The 24350-nt window shown below is 45.3% G+C and overlaps 1 protein-coding gene across 3 annotated transcripts in view; it reads right to left on the reverse strand.

Moving 5' to 3' along the window:
- Positions 1–11292: 11292 nt before the first annotated feature.
- wdr4 (WD repeat domain 4) overlaps positions 11293–24350 on the reverse strand; it is a 71482-nt gene continuing 58424 nt past the window's right edge. For 2 of the 3 annotated variants that reach the window (XM_073044725.1, XM_073044723.1), the window contains 2 exons: positions 14884–14953; positions 11293–11891 (listed from right to left, as the gene is read on the reverse strand). In XM_073044725.1, coding sequence (XP_072900826.1) covers positions 11722–11891; positions 14884–14953 — 240 coding nt within the window. In that variant the 3' untranslated portion in view covers positions 11293–11721. The remainder of the gene's footprint in view (positions 11892–14883; positions 14954–24350) is intronic. The other variant, XM_073044726.1, reaches the window with a different exon arrangement.

Here is a 24350-nt window from a genome sequence, read left to right on the forward strand (position 1 = left end):
GGGGGGGGGGGGGGGGTCAGCTCTGGACCCCATTTCCATCGGGTTTGTTCAGCACACATAACAGTACCAATCAGTACTGTCATGAAAACAAATGAGGTTGTGGAATCTGATAATGAGGGGCAAGAGCATTTTAATAAGTAATTCTCCAGGCTGGAGAATTCCATTATTTTGACCAACTTTACTGAAAAAGTCTGTCACTTGGAGCCTGCACAGAGAACCCAATTGACAGAGTTAATTAACAGGCATAAGGATTTATTTCCAGATGTTCCAAGACGGTGCACAACTGCAGTGCATGATGTCATTGTAAATTCAGCCCAGCCCATTAAACAACATCCCTACCGAATGAACTTAGAGAAAAGCAAGTTGGTGGAAAAAGAAATTGAATACATGCTAGCAGCCGGTATCATAGACGATCTACCTCAGACTGGGCGGCACCTTGTGTTCTTGTTCCCAAACTGGATGGTAGCATGAGATTCTGTACCAACTATAGGAAAATAAATGCATTAACAGATGCTTATCCTATCTCAAGAGTAGATGATTGTATTGATAAAGTGGGAAAGGCTAAGTACCTCACAAAAATTGACTTGCTGAAAGGATACTGGTGTATTCCTTTGACGGAAAGGGCTAGAAAACTCACAGCATTTGTCACACCGTCAGGGCTGTATGAATATAATGTTTTACCTTTCAGAATGAAAAATGCTCCAGGGACATTTCAAAGAATGATCGATTCAGTGATTAGAGGGTTAGAAAACACAAGGGCTTATATCGATGACTTAGTGGTCTGTAGTGACATGTGGGAAGAGCACATTGTGGCTGAGGAAAAATTGTTCGAATGGCTGTCCGAGGCCAATCTCACAGTGAACCTCGCTAAAAGTGAATTTGGCCATGCCACTGTCACGTATCTTGGGTATGTGGTAGGCCAGGGCCAACTGGCTCCTGTACAAGCCAAGGTACAAGCTATTGCTGAGGTTCCCATTCTGATGGGCAAGAAAGCTGTGAGGTTTTTAGGAATGGTGGGGTATTACTGAAAGTTTTGTAAAAACTTTGCAGATATCACTCTCCCCCTTACAAAACTCCTGGGGAAGAGTGAGAGATTTGTATGGACTGACCTTTGCCAGGAGGCATTTGAGAGACTGAAAACTATATTGTGTTATCATCCTGTGCTCAAAGCACCTGATTTTTCAAAACCCTTCTCTATAGCTACAGACACTAGTGATGAGGGTGCCAGGGGAGTATTGCTACAAAAAGATGTGGATGACATTGAAACCCACATGGTTATTATTCCAAGAAATTTAATGTACACCAGAAAAAATTTAAATAGTGAACAGAGTACGAGCTTCACTCCAGGTCAGGTAAGGTCGGGTAAGCTCCTTTAATTAATCTAATTAGCTTAGGAGTAGGTAATGGAGGCAGCAGGTAGGGCAGTTGAGAGCTCCGTTTGCAGTATGTGAGAAGTCAGGGCGAGCACTGTTGTCCCTGATGACTACACCTGCAAAAGGTGCATCCAGCTGCAGCTCCATGTTAGGGAACTGGAGCTGGAGCTGGAGCTGGATGAACTTTGGATCATTCGGGAGGCAGAGGCAGAAATAGACAGGAATTTCAGGGAGATGGTCACCCCTAGGAGTCAGGAGACAGGTAGTTGGGTGACTGTCAGCAGAGCACCCCTGTGGCCATTCCCATCAACAATAAGTATACCGTTTTGGATACAGTTGGTGGGGACAATCTACCAGGGACATGTTGCAGTGGTTGCATCTCTGGCATCGAGACTGGACCCCCAGCTCAGAAGGGAAGGAGGGAAAAGAGGAGAGCAGTAGTGATAGAGGATTCGATAGTTAGGGAGACAGATAGGAGGTTCTGTGGAAGAGATCGAGAATTCCGGATGGTCTGTTGCCTCCCTGGTGCCAGGGTCCGCGATATCTCGGATCGAGTTCTCAGTATTCTCAAGAGGGAGGGCAAGCAGCCGGATGTCGTGGTCCATGTAGGGACCAATGGCATGGGTAGGAAGAGTGAGGAGGTCCTGAAAGGTGAGCTTAGGGAGCTAGGTGCCAAGTTAAAGGACGGGACCTCCAGGATAGCAATCTCAGGATTGCTACCAGTGCAAAGGGCAGGTGGGTTTATAAATAGTAAGATAGTGCACATCAACAGGTGGCTGAATACATGGTGCAGGAAGGAGGGCTTCAGATTTATAGATAATTGGGCAGTTTTCCAGGGAAGGTGGGACCTATTCCGACAGGACGGTTTACATCTGAACTGGAGGGGGACAAATATTCTTGCAGGTAGGTTTGCTAGAGAGGCTGCAGTGGATTTAAACTACCGGTAGATACAAAGGGGGAAGGGAACCAGAGTGTAGGAACAGATGTATGGGAGAAGGAAGAAAAAGTAGTAAAGTACTTTGTACTGTTAGAGATAAACAGAGAGGAAGAGGTGGAGAATTTCTTAAATGCATTTATTTTAATGCTAAGAGCATTGTAAGAAAGGTGGATGAGCTTAGAGCATGGACTGATACCTGGAAATATGATGTTGTAGCTATTAGTGAAACATGGTTGCAGGAAGAGTGTGATTGGCAACTAAATATTCCTGGATTTCGTTGCTTCAGGTGTAATAGAATCAGAGGTACAAGAGGGGGAGGTGTTGCATTGCTTGTCAGAGAAAATATTACAGCAGTGCTCTGGCAGGATAGATTAGAGGGGTTGTCTAGGGAGACGATTTGGGTGGAATTGAGGAATGGGAAAGGTGTAATAACACTTATAGGGGTGTATTATAGACCACCTAATGGGGAGCGAGAATTGGAGGAGCAAATTTGCAAGGAGATAGCAGATATTTGTAGGAAGCACAGGATTATGATTGTGGGAGATTTTAATTTTCCACACATAGACTGGGAAGCCCATACTGTAAAAGGGATGGATGGTTTGGAGTTTGTAAAATATGTGCAGGATAGTTTTTTGCAGCAATACATAGAGGTACCAACTAGAGAAGGGGCAGTGTTGGATCTTCTGTTAGGGAATGAAATAGGTCAGGTGACGGAGGTATGTGTTGGGGAGCACTTTGGGTCCAGTGATCATAATGCCATTAGTTTCAATATAATTATGAAGAAGAATAGGACTGGATGCAGGGTTGAGATTTTTGATTGGAGAAAGGCTAACTTTGAGGCGATGTGAAAGGATTTAGAAGGAGTGGATTGGGACAATTTGTTTTATGGGAAGGATGTAATAGAGAAATGGAAGTCATTTAAAGGTGAAATTTTGAGGGTACAGAATCTTTATGTTCCTGTTAGGTTGAAAGGAAAGGTTAAAAGTTTGAGAGAGCCATGGTTTTCAAGGGATATTGGAAACTTGGTTATGAAAAAGAGAGATATCTACAATAAATATAGGCAGCATGGAATAAATGAGGTGCTTGAGAAATATAAAGAATGTAAGAAGAATCTTAAGAAAGAAATTAGAAAAGCTAAAAGATACGAGGTTGCTTTGGCAAGTAAGGTGAAAATAAATCCAAAGGGTTTCTACAGTTATATTAATAGTAAAAGAATAGTGAGGGATAAAATTGGTCCCTTAGGGAATCAGAGTGGACAGCTATGTGTGGAGCCAAAAGAGCTGGGGGAGATTTTGAACAATTTCTTTTCTTCGGTATTCACTAAGGAGAAGGATATTGAATTGTGTAAGGTAAGGGAAACAAGTAGGGAATTTATGGAAGCTATGATGATTAAAGAGGAGGAAGTACTGGTGCTTTTAAGGAATATAAAAGTGGATAAATCTCCGGATCCTGACAGGATATTCCCTACGACCTTGAGGGAAGTTAGAGCAGAAATAGCAGGGGCTCTGACAGAAATATTTCAAATGTCATTAGAAATGGGGATGGTGCCGGAGGATTGGCATATTGCTCATGTGGTTCCATTGTTTAAAAAGGGTTCTAAGAGTAAACCTAGCAATTATAGGCCTGTCAGTTTGACGTCAGTGGTGGATAAATTAATGGAAAGTATTCTTAGAGATGGGAAATATAATTATCTGGATAGACAGGGTCTGATTAGGAACAGTCAACATGGATTTGTGCGTGGAAGGTCATGTTTGACAAATCTTATTGAATTTTTTGAAGAGGTTATGAGGAAAGTTGACGAGGGTAAAGCAGTGGATGTTGTCTATATGGACTTCAGTAAGGCCTTTGACAAGGTTCCGCACAGAAGGTTAGTTAGGAAGGTTCAATTGTTAGGTATTAACATTGAAGTAGTAAAATAGATTCAACAGTGGCTGGATGGGAGATGCCAGAGAGTAATAGTGGATAACTGTTTGTCAGGTTGGAGGCCGGTGACTAGTGGTGTGCCTCAGGGATCTGTACTGGGTCCAATGTTGTTTGTCATATACATTAATGATCTGGATGATGGGGTGGTAAATTGGATTAGTAAGTATGCAGATGATACTAAGATAGGTGGCGTTGTGGATAATGAAGTAGGTTTTCAAAGTTTGCAGAGACTTAGGCCAGTTAGAAGAGTGGGCTGAGCGATGGCAGATGGAGTTTAATGCTGATTAAGTGTGAGGTGCTACATTTTGGTAGGACTAATCCAAATAGGACATACATGGTAAATGGTAGGGCATTGAAGAATGCAGTAGAACAGAGTGATCTAGGAATAATGGTGCATAGTTCCCTGAAAGTGGAATCTCATGTGGATAGGGTGGTGAAGAAAGCTTTTGGTATGTTGGCTTTTATAAATCAGAGCATTGAGTATAGGAGTTGGGATGTAATGTTAAAATTGTATAAAGCATTGGTAAAGCCAAATTTGGAGTATTGTGTACAGTTCTGGTCACCGAATTATAGGAAAGATGTCAACAAAATAGAGAGAGTACAGAGAAGATTTACTACAATGCTACCTGGATTTCAGCACCTAAGCTACAGGAAAAGGTTGAACAAGTTTAGTCTTTATTCTCTGGAGCGTGGAAGTTTGAGGGGGGACTTGATAGAGGTATTTAAAATTGAGGGGGATAGATAGAGTTGACGTGGGTAGGCTTTTTCCATTGAGAGTAGGGGAGATTCAAACAAGAGGCCATGAGTTGAGACTTAGGGGGCAAAAGTTTAAGAGTAACATGAGGGGGAATTTCTTTACTCAGAGAGTGGTAGCTGTGTGGAATGAGCTTCCAGTAGAAGTGGTAGAGGCAGGTTTGGTATTGTCATTTAAAGCAAAATTGGATAGGTATATGGACAGGAAAGGAATGGAGGGTTATGGGCTGAGTGCGGGTCAGTGGGACTAGGTGAGGGTAAGCGTTTGGCACGGACTAGAAGGGCCAAGATGGCCTGTTTCCGTGCTGTAATTGTTATGTGGTTATAAAAATTATTCCACTGTGGAAAAGGAGTTACTATCACTTATTCTAGCTTTACAGCATTTCAAATTTGTATCTGTCCCGCCCAGAAGCCATTGGTAGTTTACACAGATCATAATCCATTGGTATTTCTGATTAATATGAAGTATAAGAACAGTTGGTTATGGAACTGGTGTCTGATATTGCAAGAATATGATCTAAAAATAAGACCTGTAAAAAGTACTGACAACATTATAGCTGATTGTTTATCTAGATGTTAAGTTCAAAACTGTACACGTTTTACTCTTGTTATCTGATGATTACCTATGTGTTGTTTCAAACTCTGTAAAACACATTTAAACTAAAATTTTTCCTTCATAAAATTTTTCATAAAAGCGAGGGGGTGTCACAGATGACCCTAGTTTGTGTTGGGGTCCAGTATTGACCCTATGAACTGTGCTGCTATTAAGAGAGGGAGGTGTTCAACACAATGAGAGAGAGAGAGACAGAAACTCCTCGAAAGATTGATGTTATGGTTTCTCTGCCAGTTGTTTACCTTTCCACAAGGACACTTGCCTGCTTGTAAAAGTTCCTGCAGAGAGAGGAGGGCAGAGCAGGTTGATGGACAGCTGGTGTCCAACATATGGAAATAAAAACCAGATCCGCTGTTACACAGACAGACACACAGTTTCAGACACTGAACGAGCTTTGTTGCACCCACGAGCAGGTGGGGTTTTTGGAGGATCGATTCGGGGAAATCGATCAGTGACTCTAGCAGTGTGAAAAGGTGCGACCGGTGGGGAATTATTTGTGTGTCCACCCTAGCCAGGGTGGTAGTTCCACCACTGAAGAACAGTCGTACGTGTTATAGTCATAGTCGGTGACTACAACAGGATTTCAGAAGACAACGGGAAGATCGACGGCATCAGCTCACCTCTCTCTCTCCAACATTACTCAACTAACTACCTCGAACTGAACTGAACTCTCTTCATCATCATAAGACTGTACTCATTTACCCCTGGGTTTGAAAGAGCCTAATTTTGTTCCTATTTCCACACCTGTGTGTGTGTGTATATTGTAGCAATGTACTATATACAGAGCTAGAAACAACAACACGCAGTTGGTAAGTCGTTTTGCGACTAGTTTATTCAAACTTCGCGGCGCTGGCTTTTAATCCCTAGCGCCCGCCCTCTCCGGGCAGAAATAACATCAGAGGTGCATTACCAAAGTCTCTCCCTGCGCGCGGTCTATTTGTGAGCCGGTTCGCCTGCGCAGAAAGTGGGTCACCACATAACCCCCACCCCCCAGAACCCGCGAAACACCCCCCAATGTCCACAGTCTGGATCAGCCTCTGTTTGGGAGGTCTGCCTCTGCGCCGCGGTGCCTGAACCTCAACCGGCTGCGCCAAGTCCACATGGGCTGGTTTGAGTTGGTCCACTGTGAAAACCTCCTCTTTCCCCCCAATGTCCAGAACGTACGTGGACCTGTCGCTCCTGATCACCTTGAACGGCTCCTCGTACGGCCACTGTAGCGGTGCCTGGTGTGCGCCCCTTCGTACAAACACAAACTTACAGTTCTGCAGGTCTTTGGGTATGTAGGTCGGGGTTTGTCTGTGCTGTTAAGTCGGTACGGGGGCCAGGTTGCCAAGCCTTTCGCGTAGTCTGTCCAGGACTGCTGCGGGTTCTTCCCTCTTGCCCCCTTGGGGCTGGTATGAACTCTCCTGGGATGACCAGGGGTGCGCCGTACACCAACTCGGCCGACGAGGCGTGCAGATCCTCTTTGGGCGCCGTGCGAAATCCAAGCAGGACCCAGGGAAGCTCGTCCACCCAGTTAGGTCCTCTCAGGTGGGCCATGAGAGCTGACTTCAAGTGACGGTGGAAGCGTTCCACTAGTCCGTTCGACTGTGGGTGGTAGGCAGTTGTATGGTGTAGCTGCATTCCCAACAAGCTGGCCACAGCCAACCACAGGCTGGAGGTGAACTGGGCGCGTCTGTCAGAGGTAATGTGGGCCGGTACCCCGAAGCGTGCTACCTAGGTTGCAATCAGCGCTCGGGTGCAGGAATCGGCAGATGTGTCGGTGAGCGGGACATGAATGTGGTCGAACCTCTGGTGGGTGGGTTCGAACTGCTGCAGCGGGGCTTTCGTGTGCCGCTGCACCTTGGCTGTTTGGCACTGTGTGCATGTTCTGGCCCATTCGCTGACCTGTTTGCGAAGTCCATGCCACGCGAACTTGCTGGAGACCAGCCGGATGGTTGTCCTGATAGATGAGTGCGCCAAACCGTGTATGGAGTCGAAAACTCGCCGCCGCCGCCAGCCTGCCGGGACAATGGGGCGAGGTTGGCCGGTAGCCACGTCGCACAGGAGGGTCCTCTCACCTGGGCCTACGAGGAAGTCTTGCAGCTGCAAACCCCAGACTGCGGTTCTGTAGCTGGGCATCTCGTCGTCTGCCTGCTGCGCCTCTGCCAGTGCTGCATAGTTCACCCCCAGGGACAGGGCCTGGATAGCTGGTCTGGAGAGTGCGTCAGCCACGACGTTGTCCTTTCCCGAGACATGCTGGATTTCCGTCGTGTACTCGGAGATGTAGGACAGATGTCGCTGCTGGCGAGCTGACCAGGGATCAGACACCTTCGTGAACGCAAAGGTCAACTGTTTGTGGTCCGTGAACGGCCTGCCTTCTAAGAAGATCCTGAAATGCCGGATTGCCAGATACAGTGCCAACAGCTTCCAGTCGAAGGCACTGTACTTGAGTTCGGGTGGTCGTATGTGCTTGCTGAAGAACGTCAGCGGTTGCCAGCGCCCCTCGATGAGTTGCTCCAGCAACCCACCAACTGCTGTATTGGATGCGTCCACTGTGAGGGTGGTCGGAACGTTCGTTCTGGGGTGCACCAGCATCGCGGCATCTGCCAAGGCTTCCTTGGCTTTAACGAAAGCAGCCGCGGCCTCTTCATCCCAAGTAATGTCCTTGCCTTTACCCAACATCAGGGTGTACAAAGGGCGCATGATACAGGCTGCTGAGGGAGGAAACGGTGGTAGAAATTCACCATACCAATGAACTCCTGCAGGCCTTTGACTGTGTTGGGCCGGGAAAGTGGTGGATCACGTCTACCTTGGCGGGTAGAGGTGTTGCCCTGTCTTTGGTAATTCTGTGGCCCAGGAAGTCGATGGTGTCGAGACCAAACTGGCATTTGGCTGGGTTGATCGTGAGGCCGAAATCACTCAGGCGGGAGTACAGCTGGCGGAGGTGGGACAGATGCTCCTGACAACTACTGCTGGCTATGAGGATGTCGTCCAAATAGATGAACACAAAGTCCAGGTCACGGCCCACCGCATCCATTAGCCGCTGGAACGTCTGTGCGGCATTCTTCAGGTCAAACAGCATTCAGAGGAATTCGAACAGGCTGAACGGGGTGATGATTTAAGAGACTACTAGACAGGTATATGGAGGAATTTAAGGTGGGGGGTTATAGGGGAGGCAGGGTTTGAGGGTCGGCACAACATTGTGGGCTGAAGGGCCTGTAATGTGCTGAACTATTCTATGTTCTATGAGTGCTGTTTTGGGGATGTCTTCAGGCTACACCGGGATTTGATGGTATCCCCAGACGAGGTCTACTTTAGAAAAGATTCTTGCCCCGTGCAAGTTTGCTGCAAAGTCCTGTATGTGTGGCACGGGGTAGCGGTCTGGAGTTGTAGCCTCTTTCAGTCTGCAGTAGTCGCCGCATGGTCTCCAGCCCCCGGTTGCTTTGGGCACCATGTGCAGGAGGGAGGCCCTTGGACTGTCGGACCTCCGTACGATCCCCAATTCCTCCATCCTCTTGAACTCCTCCTTCGCCAGGCGGAGCTTTTCCGGGGGGAGCCTTCGTGCGCGGGGGTGGTCCCTGGGTCAGGATGTGGTGCTGTACTCCGTATCTGGGCATGGCTGCAGTGAACGGTGGTGCCAGAATCGATGGAAAGTCTGCCAGGATTCTGGTGAATTCATTGTCCCACAGCGTGACAGAGTCCAGGTGTGGGGCCAGCAACTTGGCTTCACCCAGGGAGAATGTCTGGAAAGTCTTGGCACGTACCAGTCTTTTCCCTTGCAAGTTGACCAGCAGGCTGTGAGCTCGCAAGAAGTCCGCCCCCAGGAGTGGTTGGGCTACGGCGGCCAGTGTGAAGTCCCACATGAACCGGCTGGTGCTGAACTGCAGCTGCACTGTGCGGGTGCCGTAGGTCCGTATCGTGCTGCTGTTTGCGGCCCTCAGGTTGGGTCCTGGCTTCCTGTTGCGGGTGTCATACCCCGTCGGGGGTAAGACACTGATTTCCGTTCCGGTATCGACCAAGAAGTGGCGTCCCAACTGTTTGACCCAGACGTACAAGAGGCTGTCCTGGTGGCCAGCCGCCATAGCCATTAGTGGCTGCTGGCCCAGGCCCTTGCAGGGTGGGCGACAACGGCGAGCTTCTGTGCCCCACCGCTGGTGATAGAAACACCACTGTTCACTGGCCTCCTCACTCCTGCCTGTGTTGTGTACGCCCCCCTGCCGGGCCTGGTCTGGTCTGGTCTGCTGTTGGGTGCATGGCCTGGTAATCTGACCGACGGACGCCACGCTCTCCCTCTTGGCTTTCCACAGCACGTCTGCCCGGGCCGCCACCTTCCGGGGGTTACTGGGGCCAGCAGCAGATGTATGTCCTCAGGCAGTTGCTCCAGGAACGCTTGCTCAAACATGAGGCAGGGCTTGTGTCCATCAGCCAGGGACAGCATCTCGTTCATTAATGCTGACGGCAGCCTGTCTCCCAAACCGTCCAGGTGTAGCAGGCGGGCACCTCGCTCGCGCCATGAGAGGCCAAAGGTCCCAATGAGCAGCGCTTTGAATGCTTCATATTTGCCTTCTTCCGGGGGCGACTGTATGAAATCCGCAACCTGGGCGGCTGTCTCCTGGTCAAGGGAGCTCACCACGTAATAGTAACGCGTGGAATCAGAAGAGATCTGCCGAATCTGGAACTGGGCTTCTGCTTGGTCAAACCACATGCGTGGTTGCAGCGTCCAAAAAGTCGGCAGTTTTAGTGAAACTGCGTGAACAGATGAAGAGTCGGTCATCTTTGGTCCAAATCCCGTTTGGACCGTCGGGGTCACCAATGTAGCGATGTACTACATACAGAGCTAGAAACAACGACAGGCAGTCGGTAAGTCATTTCACGACTAGTTTATTCAAACTTCGCGGCACTGGCTTTTAAATCCTTAGTTCCTGCCCTCTCTGGGCGGAAATGACATCAAAGGTACATTACCAAAGTCTCTCCCTGCACGCGGGCTATTTGTGAGCCGGTTCGCCTGCACAGAAGGTGGGTCGCCACTATATAAGTGTTTTCTATTTCTGCTGGTTCTTTAACCCGTCACGGGGTACATGACAGTATTGACAAGAAGTAGTACAATTTTTTGTGTGTTATTAGTTCAGGCAAATTGTGTTTGTCTATTATTGTGACTTAGGTGAAGATCATTTTATGAGGAATTAATGTAGAAAACCATGCAATTGCAAAAGGTTCACAAACTTTTGCTTACAACTGTCCAGTTACCTCTGGTTTAATCAGTTCTGACTTTTGTTGTTAGTCCAGTAACAACTACAAAACACACAGATGCTGGAATCTGAAGTAAACATGGAAAATGTCTCTTTTTTTTAAGTCAGCCAAGGCAGACTTTAAGCTTTTTTGCTATTTATTTTCATTTGAACTTCATCACTAAGCACCATTATGTTGTTCCTTTTTAGTTAATTGTTGCATATTCTTTATAGCGATTTACAATGTTTTCTGAAATGAATCTGATGGGTTTTAATTAGACCACATTCACACCAGTACAGATATAATCGCTGAATAGCAACACAAATGGATATACTTGGAAGCTCAAGGATAAACATAACTTGGTGGACCCACCAAGCCTGGGCATTCAAACAACCCTTCCACCAGCAGGAACCTAACACACCACCACAACTTCAGCCTGACAACTGCCAACTTAATCATTCATTTAATACCCAAAGTCAATATATTGTGCCAGGAAAGTTTATTAAGGTACATGGGTAAAATATGACTAGATTAATATCACAGATTGATTTCAAACTCTTTGAATGATCAGGTCAGGCTTGAGGGCCAAAAGGAAATGCAATTACCAGAAGTGGAGTAAAGCTGTCCATTGATACTGAATGCAAAACACACATGAATGAATTCTAGCAATAATTCAGAATGCTTTGTTCAGCCGTAACCTCTTCAACAAAGCAGCTGAAGATGGTGCCAAGCTGCAAACTCCGTTAAGATCACTTTCACTGTATGTTTTGATGTATCTGTGACAATTTCTGTACCAGCCCCAGTTTATACCTGTATTGCCAGGGGACTGCAGCAGCCAGTTTTTATCCATTAATGAGCACTTCACCAGCAAACGGTGCAGACCATTTGCTCTATCCCCAAGACACGTGACATCATCCTTCACATCCTTTTGCTCTTTTGCTGTGTCCATCCATCTGACCTATCTCCATTGTTCTTTTCTTCTGCCTCTGGTGAACTCGCAGTTTTTTCTTTGACTGATACTGGGCTACGTTATCCACAGTCATCTTGTACAAACTGCTGTAGCTGTTTGCAGTGGCCGAGCCTGTTAAGGAAAGGCAGGAGGTTGATATAGAATTGAGCAGGCCAATTAATGCCACCCCAATACCAGATCAAGTACAACCTCTCCTCTTGTAGGCTTATCTACATATTTATTGTGTCAAGAAACCTTCCTGAACACACCTAATTCCACCCCATCTAAACCCCTTGCTCTAGGGAGATGCCAATATTTGGGAAATTAAAATCTCCCACCACAACAAATATTACATCTTCCCAGAATCTGTCTCCCTATCTGCTCCTCGATGTCCTTGTTCCTATTGGGTGATCTCTAAAAAAAAAACACCCAGTAGAGTTACTGACCCCTTCCTGTTCCTAACTTCCACCCACAGAGACTCAGTAGACAATCCCTCCAAGACTTCCTCTTTTTCTGCAGCCGTGACACTATCTCTGATCAAGTGCCACACCCCCACTTCTTTTGCCTCCCGCCTGTCCTTTCTGAAACATCTAAAGCCTGGTACTTGAAATAACTATTCCTGCCCCATAGCCATCAAAGTCTCTGTAATGGCCACAACATCATATCTCCAAGTACTGATCCACGCTCTAAGCTCATCCACTTTGTTCACAACACTCCTTGCGTTAAAATAGACACATCCCAAACCTTCGGTCTGAGCGCGTCCCTTCTCTATCACCTGCCTATCCTCTCTCACACACTGTCTCCAAGCTTTCTCTATTTGTGAGACAACAGCCTCTTCCGCCGTCAATTCAGTTCAGTTCCCACCCCCTAGCAACTCTAGTTTAAACTCTCCCCAGTAGCCTTAGCAAACCTCCCCGCCATGATAATGGTCCCCCTCGGATTTAAGTGCAACCCGTCCTTTTTGTACAGGTCACACCTGCCCCAAAAGAGGTCCCAATGATCCAGAAATCTGAATCCCTCTCCCCTGCTCCAATCCCTCAGCCACGCATTTATCCTCCACCTCACTCTATTCCTAATCTCACTGTCGCGTGGCACATCCCGAGATGACTACCTTTGAGGTCCTGCTTCTCAACTTCCTTCCTAACTCCCTGTAGTGTTTTCAGGACCTCTTCCCTTTTCCTACCAATGTCATTGGTACCAATATGTACCATGACCTCTGGCTGTTCACCTTCCCACTTCAGGATACCGTGGACGCGATCAGATACATCCCAGACCCTGGCACCTGGGAGGCAAACCACCATCCGTATTTCTTTCCTGCGTCCACAGAATCCCCTGTCGGACCCCCTAACTATAGAGTCCCCTATTACTGCTGCCATCCTTTTCCTTTCCCTACCCTTCTGAGCCACTGGGCCAGTTCCCCCCAACAGTAATCAAACAGGAGTACTTATTGTTAAGGGGGACAGCCACAGGGGTATTCCCTAGTATCTGCCTCTTGCCCTTCCCTCTCCTGATTGTTACCCACTTATCTGTCTCCCAAGGCCCTGGTGCGACTACCTGCCTACAGCTCCTCTCTATCACCTCCTCACTCTTCCTGACCAGACAAAGGTCATCAACAAGAAGATCTTACAAACTTCTGTCACGTCTCCACTCAGCCTCTGCCACTCCACAGAAAACAACTCAAGTTTGCCCAGCCTCTCTTTATAGCTCATGCCCTGTAATCCAGGCAGCATCCTGATAAACCTTGTCTACACCTTCTCCAAAGTCTCCAAATAGGGCAACCAAAATGGAATGCAACTCTCCAAATGCAGCCTAACCAGCTGAAATATTATTTCTGTCTCAAACTCACTGCCTCAACGAATAAAGGCCAGCATACCATACACCTTCTTTACTACCCTAACAACTTGTACAGCCACTTCAGCCACTTTCAGGAAGCGACAGACTTGGACACCCCCCCCCACCAAAAGATCCAAGATCAAGATAGTAAGACATGACCTGTCTCACACAAAGACATGCTGACTATCCCTAATTAATCATTGGTTCTTCAAATATTCATAAATCTAATCGCCAAGAATCCTCTCCAATAGCTTCCCTACCACTGGTCTGTAGTTACCAGGATTATCCCCACGTCCCTTTTTAAACAATGGGACAAGGTCAGCTACTCACCAGTCCTCCAGGACAACACTTGTGCTTACAGAGGACTCAAAGATCTTGCTCAAAGTCCCAGCAATCTCATCTCTTGCATCTCTCTGCAACTCAGGGTATATTGTATCAGGCCCTGGGGACTTATCCACCTAATGTCCTCAGTTTTGTACAATAATAAATTTCCATCTACACCAGTAATCCTATTCAGTTCAATCTTGTGAGCCAACCTCCTGCGAGGAATTTATTAAAAGCTTCCACAAAGCTTAACAGATACATCTCCTAGTATTCTTATCTATTGTAGTCCATACCAATAATTGCCTACTCATTCACACAAACCCTACATTAACCCCAAAGAAGAGAAAATCTGCAGATGCTGGAAATCCAAGCAACACACACAAAATGCTGAAGGAATTCAGCAGGCCAGATAACAGCGACGGAAGAGTAAACAGTCGACTCAGTCCTGATGAAGGGTCTCGGCCCGAAACGTTGACTGTTTACTCTTTCCCACAGATGCTGCTTGGCCTGCAGGCTTGCTCCAGCATTTTGTGTGTGTTCCTACATTAATCCCCCTTTTTTATTCTACCCCCATTCCGCCCTCCACATTCTCCTCAGCTCTGCATATTTTCTGCCACTCAGCTGCACCACAGAGGCTAATTAATCTCCAGCCCACATCTTTGGCAATGTAGGAGGAAACTGGAGCACTTCAAGTCTATTTGCACAGAGAATTAATTGGTTAAAGATTAAGGGAAAATGAGAAATGTGCCTTTGAAGAAGAGAGTAATAGGGATCTAGAACAGAGCACATCTAAACACTTGCATGTGTATATGAGCCGTGACCATCTCAGCTACAGATAACGCAGGAAGGTAGGATTAGGCAGGCTGCTTTTGACATTGGCAAGGATCCAAAGGGGAGAATGGCCTCCTTTTGTCATAAATATTCTAAGTATGCGACCTCCCTGGGGAAAGTTGCAGGCTTTTCTTACCCCGTAATTCCTCCCAATTGGCACGGATTGCCTCTTCCATTTTCTGTTGGTCTGGATGTTCTGGAGTATGCTGTTAAAAAGAATTTTATGTTGGTATGTACAGTTGCTGTGCCATCAATTAAAATAAATTTTCAATAAGGAATCAGCTAAGCTCACTGCTTCACTCAGACATGAACTTGCTCTCCACCCCCATTTGAATTAGGGGTCACCCCATCAGCTATTAGATTCATAGTTAAATAGCAAGGAACAGGATCTGCAGCCCATGCTGATCAAGATGCCTAAGCAAGCTGGTCCTATGTACCTACTTTTGAACCATATGCTTCCCATCTATGGACTCTTGGTTAATGGTAGCGGTCCATGGCAATAAAAAAGGTTGGGAATCCCTGCTCTAAACCACTCCTATACGTGCACGTGTCTGTCTTTTAAATATTGTAACTGTAGCCGCCTCTACCACTTCCTCTGGAAGCTCCCTCCACACATTCACCATCCCCAAGAGCAGGAGTTCCCAACCTTTTTGACGCTATGGACCAATACCACTAAGCAAGGGGTCCGAGGAACTCCTGCCCTAGAGAGATGGCAGTTTAATTTTTATTAATTGTGAGATGTCACATTTTGGGAAGACAAATGAGAATAGGATTTTGACAGTGAATGATGGAGCCCTGCGGCATTTTACAGAAGAGAGGGATCTAGAAATTCAAACGCACAGTTGGTTAGCAGTGGCATTGAAAGGGAACAGAGCAGTGAAGGAAGCTTTTGGCACACTGACATTCTCAGTTCAGGAGTTAAGTATAGAAAAAGGATCTTGTATTGCAGTTGGACAAAATGCTGGTGAGGCCACATTTCAAATACTCTTTTCAGTTTTAGTCACCCTGCTAGAGAAAAGATAGTGCAGATCAGGACACCTCTTTTCATTGGTGTACAGGAGAATAAGGGGTGATCTTATAGGAGGCATATAAAATTATTAGGGTCAGAGATGGGCAAAGTAGGGTTGAAGAACTAAAGGGCGTTGCTTTAAGTTGAGTGGGGAGAGATTTAATAGGAACCTGAGGGCCAATCTTTTCACCCTGAGAATGGTCAGTGTATGGAATGAGCTTCCAGAGGAAGTGTTTGGAAAAGGTACATTAGCAACATTTAAAAGACCATAAGACCTTAAGATATAGGAGCAGAATAAGGCCATTCAGCCCATAGAGTCAGCTCCACCATTTCATCATGACTGATCCTGGATACCATTCAACCACATACACCTGCCCCCTCACCATATCTCTTGATGCCCTGACCAATACTGAATTTTTCCGCTTTTAATATACCCATGGAATTGGCCTCCACTGCAATCTGTGGCAGAGCATTCCACAAATTCACTACTCTTAGGCTAAAAATATTCCTCTTTACTTCTGTTTAAAAAGTCACCCCTCAATTTTGACTCTGTGCCCTCTAGTTCTGGATACCCCCACCATAGGAAACTTTCGCTCCATACCCAACTTATAGTCCTTTCAACATTCGGTAGATTTTGTTGAGATCCCCACACATTCTTCTAAGTTCTAATGAATACAGGCCCAAAGCTGCCAAACGCTCCTCATATGTTAACCCCTTCATTCCTGGAATCATCCTCCTCTGGACTCCCTCCAATGACAATACATCCTTTCTGAGATAAGGGGCACAAAACTGTTGACAATATTCCAAATGTGGCCTGACTAGTGTCTTATAAAGCTTCAGTATTATCCCCTTGATTTTATATTCTATTCCCCTTGAAATAAATGCTAACATTGCATTTGCTTTCTTTACCACAGATTCAACCTGTGAATTAACCTTCTGGAAGACTTGCACAAGGATTCCCAAGTCCCTCTGCACCTCTGATGTTTGAATTTTCTCCACACTTAGATAATAATCCTCAACTTCCTTTGTCAGCCATGGTTGAATACCCCTGCCATTTGAGAACTTCTTCCTCTTTGAGACATATCCATCTTGCGCCTTGTGAACTATTCCCAGAAACTTCAACTATCTCTGTTCTGCTGTCATCCCCGCCAATATCCCACTCCAATCACCCTGAGAAGCCCCTCTCTCATGCCTCTGAAATACCCTTTATTCCCACTATGATACTGATACATGTGACTTATGCTTCACCCTCTCAAAGTTCAGTATGAATTCAATCATATTATGATTGCTGCCTCCTAAAGGTTCCTTCACATTAACCTAATAAAATCTGGGTTACTACACAACACCCAATCCAAGATAGCTTTTCCACTAGTAGGCTCAAGCACAAGCTGCTCTAAAAAGCCATTCAACAAAAATTCCCTCTCTTGCAATCAGACACCAACCTGATTTTCCCAATCCCCTTACATACTGAAGTCCCCATTACAATTCTGCCATTGCCCTTATTGCATGCCCTTTCCAGCTCCCTTTGCAATCTCAACCCCATATCTTGGCTACTATTTAGAGGCCTATATATGATTCCCATCACGGTATTTTTTCACCCTTGCAGCTTTGGAACTCCAGCCACAAGGAGGTGACATTCTCTGACTATGTTACCTAGAACCAGAGAACATTACAGCACAGAAACAGGCCTTTAGGCCCTTCTTGGCTATGCCGAACCATTTTTCTGCCTAGTCCCACTGACCTGCACCCAGGCCATATCCCTACAAACCCTCTCATCCATATACCTGTCCAAGTTTTTCTTAAATGTCAAAAGTGAGCCCGCATTCACCACTTCATCTGGCAGTTCATTCCACACTCCCACCACTTTCTGCGTGAAGAAGCCCCCCCAATGGTCACTTTAAACTTTTCCCCCTTCACCCTTAACCCATGACCTCTGGTTTTTTTCTCCCCTGGCCTCAGTGGAAAAAGCCTGCTTGCATTCACTCTATCTATACCCATCATAATTTTATACACCTCTATCAAATCACCCCTCATTCTCCTACGCTCCAGGGAATAAAGTCCTAACCTATTCAACCTTTCTCTGTAACTCAGTTTCTCAAGTTCCGGCAACATCCTTGATAAACCTTCTCTGCATTCTTTCAACCTTATTAATATCCCTCCTGTAATTAGGTGACCAAAACTGCACACAATACTCCAAATTCAGTCTCACCAATGTCTTATACAACCTCACCATTACATTCCAACTCTTATACTCACTCAATACTTTGATTTATAAAGGCCAATGTACCTAAAGCTCCCTTTATGACCCTATCAACTTGTGACGCCACTTTTCAGGAATTATGTATCTGTACTCCCAGATCCCTCTGTTCTACTGCACTCCTCAGTGTCCTACCATTTACCTTGTCTGTTCTACCTTGGTTTGACCTTCCAAAGTGCAATACCTCACACTTGTCTGCATTAAACTCCATCTGCCATTTTTCTGCCCATTCCTCCAACTGGTCCAAATCCCTCTGCAAGCTTTGAAAACCTTCTCACTGTCCACTACACCTCCAATCTTTGTATCATCAGCAAATTTGCTGATCCAATTTGCCACATTATCATCCAGATCATTGATATAGATAACAAATAACAATGGACCCAGCATTGATCCCTATGGCACACCACTAGTCACAGGCCTCCACTCAGAGTAGCAATCCTCCACTACCACTCTCTGGCTTTTCCCATTGAGCCAATGTCTTATCCAACTTACTACTTCTCCATGTATACCTAGCGACTGAATCTTCCTAACTAACCTCACATGCGGGACCTTGTCAAAGGCCTTACTGAAGTCCATGTATACAACATCCACTGCCTTCCCTTCATCCACTTTTCTGGTAACTTCCTCGAAAAACTCTAATAGATTGGTTACACATGACCTACCACGCACAAAGCCATGCTGACTGTTTCTAATAAGTCCCTGTCTATCCAAATACTTGTAGATCCTATCTCTTAGCATTCCTTCCAATAATTTACCTACTACTGATGTCAAACTTACTGGCCTATAATTTCCCGGCTTACCTTTTGAGCCTTTTTTAAACAACGGAACTACATGAGCTATCCTCCAATCCATATAACCATATAACAATCACAGCACGGAAACAGGCCATTCCGGCCCTCCTAGTCCGTGCCGAAATCCTCCGGCACCTGACCTGTGGATATTGACTTTTTAAATATTTCTGCCAGAGTCCCTGCAATTTCAACACTAGTCTTCCTCAAGGTCCGAGGGAACACCCTGTCAGGTCCTGGGGATTTATCTACTCTGATTTGCCTCAAGACAGCAAGCACCTCCTCCTCTTTAATCTGTATAAGTTCCATGACCTCCCTACTTGTTTGCCTTGTTTCCATAGACTCCTTTCCAGGTTCCTTAGTAAATAAAGATGCAAAAAACCCATTTAATATCTCTCCCATTTCTTTTGGTTCCATACATAGCCAACCATTCTGATCTTCAAGAGGACCAATTTTATCCCTTACTATCCTTTTGCTCTTAACATACCTGTAGAAGCTCTTAGGATTATCCTTCACCCTGACTGCCAAAGCAACCTCATTAGCCCTACTGATTTCTTTCTTAAGCATTTTCTTACTCTTTTTATACTCAAGCATCTTATTTGCTCCCTGTTGCCTATACATGTTATACATCTCTCTCTTCTTCTTTATCAGAGTTCCAATATCCCTCAAGAACCAAGGTTCCTTAATTCTTATTCGCTTTGCCTTTAACCCTGACAGGAACATACAAACTCTGCACTCGCAAAATTTCTCCTTTGAAGGCCTCCCACTTACCAATTACATCCTTGCCAGAGAACAACCTGTCCCAATCTATGCTTTTTAGATCCTTTCTCATTTCTTCAAATTTGGCCTTTTTCCAGTTTAGAACTTCAACCCAAGGACCAGACCTATCTTTATCCATGATCAAGTTGACACTAATGACGTTATGATCACTGGAACCAAAGTGTTCCACTACACACATTTTCTAAAGATGTAATACCATCTCTTACTAATCCATCTCTTAGGTTGTTTAAAAAAAAAGGCTCAAAAAGTAAGCTGGGAAATTAAAGGCTGGTAAGTTTGACATTGGTAGTAGGCAAATTATTGGAAGGAATACTAAGAGATAGGATATACAAGGACTTATTAGAAAAAGTCAGCATGGCTTTGTGCTTAGTAGGTCATGTTTAACCAATCTATTAGAGTTTTTCGAGGAAGTTACTAGGAAAGTGGATGAAGGGAAGGCAGTGGATGTTGTATACATGGACTTCAGTAAGGTCTTTGACAAGGTCCCGCATGGGAGGTTAGTTAGGAAGATTCAGTCGCTAGGTATACATGGAGAGGTAGTAAATTGGATTAGACATTGGCTCAATGGAAGAAGCCAGAGCGTGGTAGTGGAGGATTGCTACTCTGAGTGGAGGCCTGTGACTAGTGGTGTGCCACAAGGATCAATGCTGGGTCCATTGTTATTTGTCATCTATATCAATGATCTGGATGATAATGTGGCAAATTGGATCAGCAAATTTGCTGATGATACAAAGATTGGAGGTGTAGTGGACAGTGAGGAAGGGGCTGAAAAATGGCAGATGGAGTTTAATGTGGATAAATGTGATATATTGCACTTCGGAAGGTCAAACCAAGGTAGAACATACAAGGTATATGGTAGGACACAGAGGAGTGCAGTAGAACAGAGAGATCTAGGAGTACAGATACATAATTCCCTAAAAGTGGTGTCACAAGTCGATAGGGTTGTAAAGACAGCTTTAGGTACATTGGCCTTTATAAATCAAAGTATTGAGTATAAGAGTTGGAATGTAATGGTGAGGTTGTATAAGACATTGGTGAGACCGAATTTGGAGTATTGTGTGCAGTTTTGGAAGGATATTAATAAGGTTGAAAGAGTGCAGAGAAAGTTTACAAGGATGTTGCCGGGACTTGAGAAACTGAGTTACAGAGAAAGGTTGAATAGGTTAGGACTTTATTCCCTGGAGCGTAGGAGAATGAGGGGTGATTTGATAGAGGTGTATAAAATTATGATGGGTATAGATAGAGTGAATGCAAGCAGGCTTTTTCCACTGAGGCCAGGGGAGAAAAAAACCAGAGGTCATGGGTTAAGGGTGAAGGGGGAAAAGTTTAAAGTGACCATTGGGGGGGCTTCTTCACGCAGAGAGTGGTGAGAGTGTAGAATGAGCTGCCAGATGAAGTGGTGAATGCGGGCTCACTTTTGACATTTAAGAAAAACTTGGACAGGTATATGGATGAGAGGGGTTTGGAGGGATATGGCCCAAGTGCAGGTTAGTGGGACTAGGCAGAAAAATGGTTCAGCACAGCCAAGAAGGGCCAAAAGGCATGTTTCTGTGCTGTAATGTTCTATGGTCCTAATAGAGCCACACCACCACCTATGCCTTCCTGCTTGTCCTTTCGATAAAGTATATCCTTTGATTTTAAGCTCCCAACTATGATCTTCTTTCAGCCACGACTCAGTAATGCCCACAACATCGTGCCTACTAATCTTTAATTGTGCCACAAGTTCGTCCACTTTATTTCGAATGCTACGTGCTTTTAAATCCAGCACCTTCAATCCTGCAATCTTCGTCCTTATGAATCTTACCTCTGTGGTGTAACTTCAGTCTTTGCTCTGTCTACAGTTGTATCCAATCATTTGCTTCTCCTTGTTTACATTCATATCATATCATTACAGGCTCACCCTCAGCTTAATCATACTGGTCCCTATCCCCCTACCATATCAGTTTAAACCACTCCCAACAGCTCTAGCAAAAAGTAGTTGGACAGGTACATGGATAGGAAAGGCTTAGAGTGATATGGGTCAAACATGGGCAAATGGGACTAACTTGGATTTCAATCCTGGTAGGCAGAGAACAGCCAAAGTGCTTGTTTCTTTGTATTATAACTATGACATGCAATGTAGAAACAGCTGTACCTCAGGACCTTTATAAATTTCTCCCCTCTCACTTTAACATAGAAACACAGAAAACATACAGCACAATACAGGCCCTTCAGCCCACAAAGCTGTGCTGAACATGTCCCTACCTTAGAACTACCTAGGTTTTACCTAGAGCCCTCTATTTTTCTAAGCTCCATGTAGCCATCCAGGAGTCTCTTAAAAGATCCTATTGTTTCTGCCTCCACCACCGCTGCCGGCAGCCCATTCCACACACTCACCACTCTCTGCGTAAAAAACTTACCCCTGACATCTCTGTACCTACTTCCAAGCACCTTAAAACTATGCTCTCTCGTGCTAGCCATTTCAGCCCTGGAGAAAAGCCTCTGACTATCCACATGATCAATGCCTCTCATCATCTTGTACCCCTCTATCAGGTCACCTCTCATCCTCTGTCGCTCCAAGGAGAAAAAGCCAAGTTCACTCAACCTATTCTCATAAGGCATCCTCCCTAATCCAGGCAACATCCTTGTAAATCTCCTCTGCACCCATTCTATGGTATCCACATCCTTCCTGTAGTGAGACTACCTCAACTGAGCACAGTACTCTTAAGTAGGGTTTGACCAGGGTTTTATATAGCTGCAACATTACCTCTCAGCTCTTAAAGTCAAGCCCACGATTGATGAAGGCCAATGCACCATATGCCTTCTTAACCACAGAGTCAACCTGCATAGCAGCTTTGAGTGTCCTATGGACTTGGACCCCAAGATCCTTCTGATCCTCCACACTGCCAACAGTCTTACTATTAATACTATATTCTGTCATCATATTTGGCCCACCAAAATGAACCACCTCACATTTATCTGGGTTGAACTCCATCTGCCACTTCTCAGCCCAGTTTTGCATCCTATCAATGTCCCGTTGTAACCTCTGACAGCCCTTCACACTATCCACAACACCCGCAACTTTTGTGTCATCAGCAAATTTACTAACCGATCCCTCCACTTCCTCATTCAGGTCAGTTATAAAAATCACAAAGAGTAGGGGTCCTAGAACAGATCCCTGAGGCACACCACTGGTCACTGGCCTCCATGCAGAATATGACCTATCCACAATCACTCTTTGCCTTCTGTGGGCAAGCCAGTTCTGGATCCACAAAGCAATGTCCCCTTGGATCCCATGCCTCCTTCCTTTCTCAATAAGCCTTGCATGGGGTACTTTATCAAATGAGTTGCTGAAATCCATATACACTACATCTACTGCTCTACCTTCAAAATTACATCCTCAAAAAATTCAATCAGACTTGTAAGGCATGACCTGCCTTTGACAAAGCCATGCTGACTACTCCTAATCATATTACCGGTATACTTCTCCAAATGTTCATAAATCCTTCCTCTCAGGATCTTCTCCATCAACTTACCAGCCACTGAAGTAAAACTCAGTGGCCTGTAATTTCCTGGGCTATCCCTACTCCCTTCCTTGAATAAGGGAACAACATCTGCAACCCTCCAATCCTCCAGAACCTTTCCCATCCTCACTGATGATGCAAAGATCATTGCCAGAGGCTCAGCAATCTCCTCCCTCGCTCCCCACAGTAGTCTGGGGTACATCCCATCCGGTCCCGGTGACTTATCCAACTTCATGCTTTCCAAAAGCTCCAGTACATCCTCTTCTTTAATATCAACATTCTCAAGCTTTTCAGTTCATTGCAAGTTATCCCAACAATTGGCAAGATCCTTTTCCATCATGAATACTGAAGCAAAGTGTTCATTAAGTACCTCCGCTATTTCTTCCGGCTCCACATACACCTTTCCACTATCACACTTGATTGGTCCTATCCTCTCATGTCTTATCCTCTTGCTCTTCACATACTTGTAGAATGCCTTGGGGTTTTCCTTAATCCTGTCTGCCAATGCCTTCTCATGGAACCTTCTGGCTCCCCTAATTTTATTCTTAAACTCCGTCCTGCTAGCCTTATAATCTTCTAGATTCCTATCGTTACCTAGTTTTTTGAACCTTTCATAAGCTCTTCCTTTCTTCTTGACTAGATTTACAACAGCCTTTGTACACCACGGTTCCTGAACTCTACCATCCTTTCCATGTCTCATTGGAATGTATCTACTCAGAACCCCACACAAATATCCCCTGAACATTTGCCACATTTCTTCCGTATGTTTCCGAGAACATCTGTTTCCAATTTATGCTTTCAAGTTCCTGCCTGCTAGCCTCATATTTCCCTTTACACCAAATAAACGTTTCCCTAACTTGTTTGTTTCTATCCCTCTCCAATGCTATAGTAAAGGAGATAGAATTGTGATCACCATCTCCAAAATGCTCTCCCACTGGAAGACCTGACACCTGACCAGGTTCATTTCCCAATACCAGATCAAGTACAGCCTCTCCTCTTGTAGACTTATCTACATATTTTGTCAAGAAACCCTCCTGAACTCACCTAACAAACTCTACCCCATCTAAACCCCTCACTCTAGGGAGATGCCAATCAATATTTGGGAAATTAAAATCTCCCACCACAACAACCTTGTTATTATTACTCCTTTCCAGAATCTGTCTCTCTATCTGCTCCTTGACGTACCTGTTACTGTTAGGTGGTCTATAAAAAAACACTCATTAGAGTTATTGACTGCTTCCTATTCCGAACTTCCACCCACAGAGA

This window comes from Hemitrygon akajei, chromosome 5 (genome assembly GCF_048418815.1).
Source record: "Hemitrygon akajei chromosome 5, sHemAka1.3, whole genome shotgun sequence".
NCBI lineage: Eukaryota > Metazoa > Chordata > Chondrichthyes > Myliobatiformes > Dasyatidae > Hemitrygon > Hemitrygon akajei.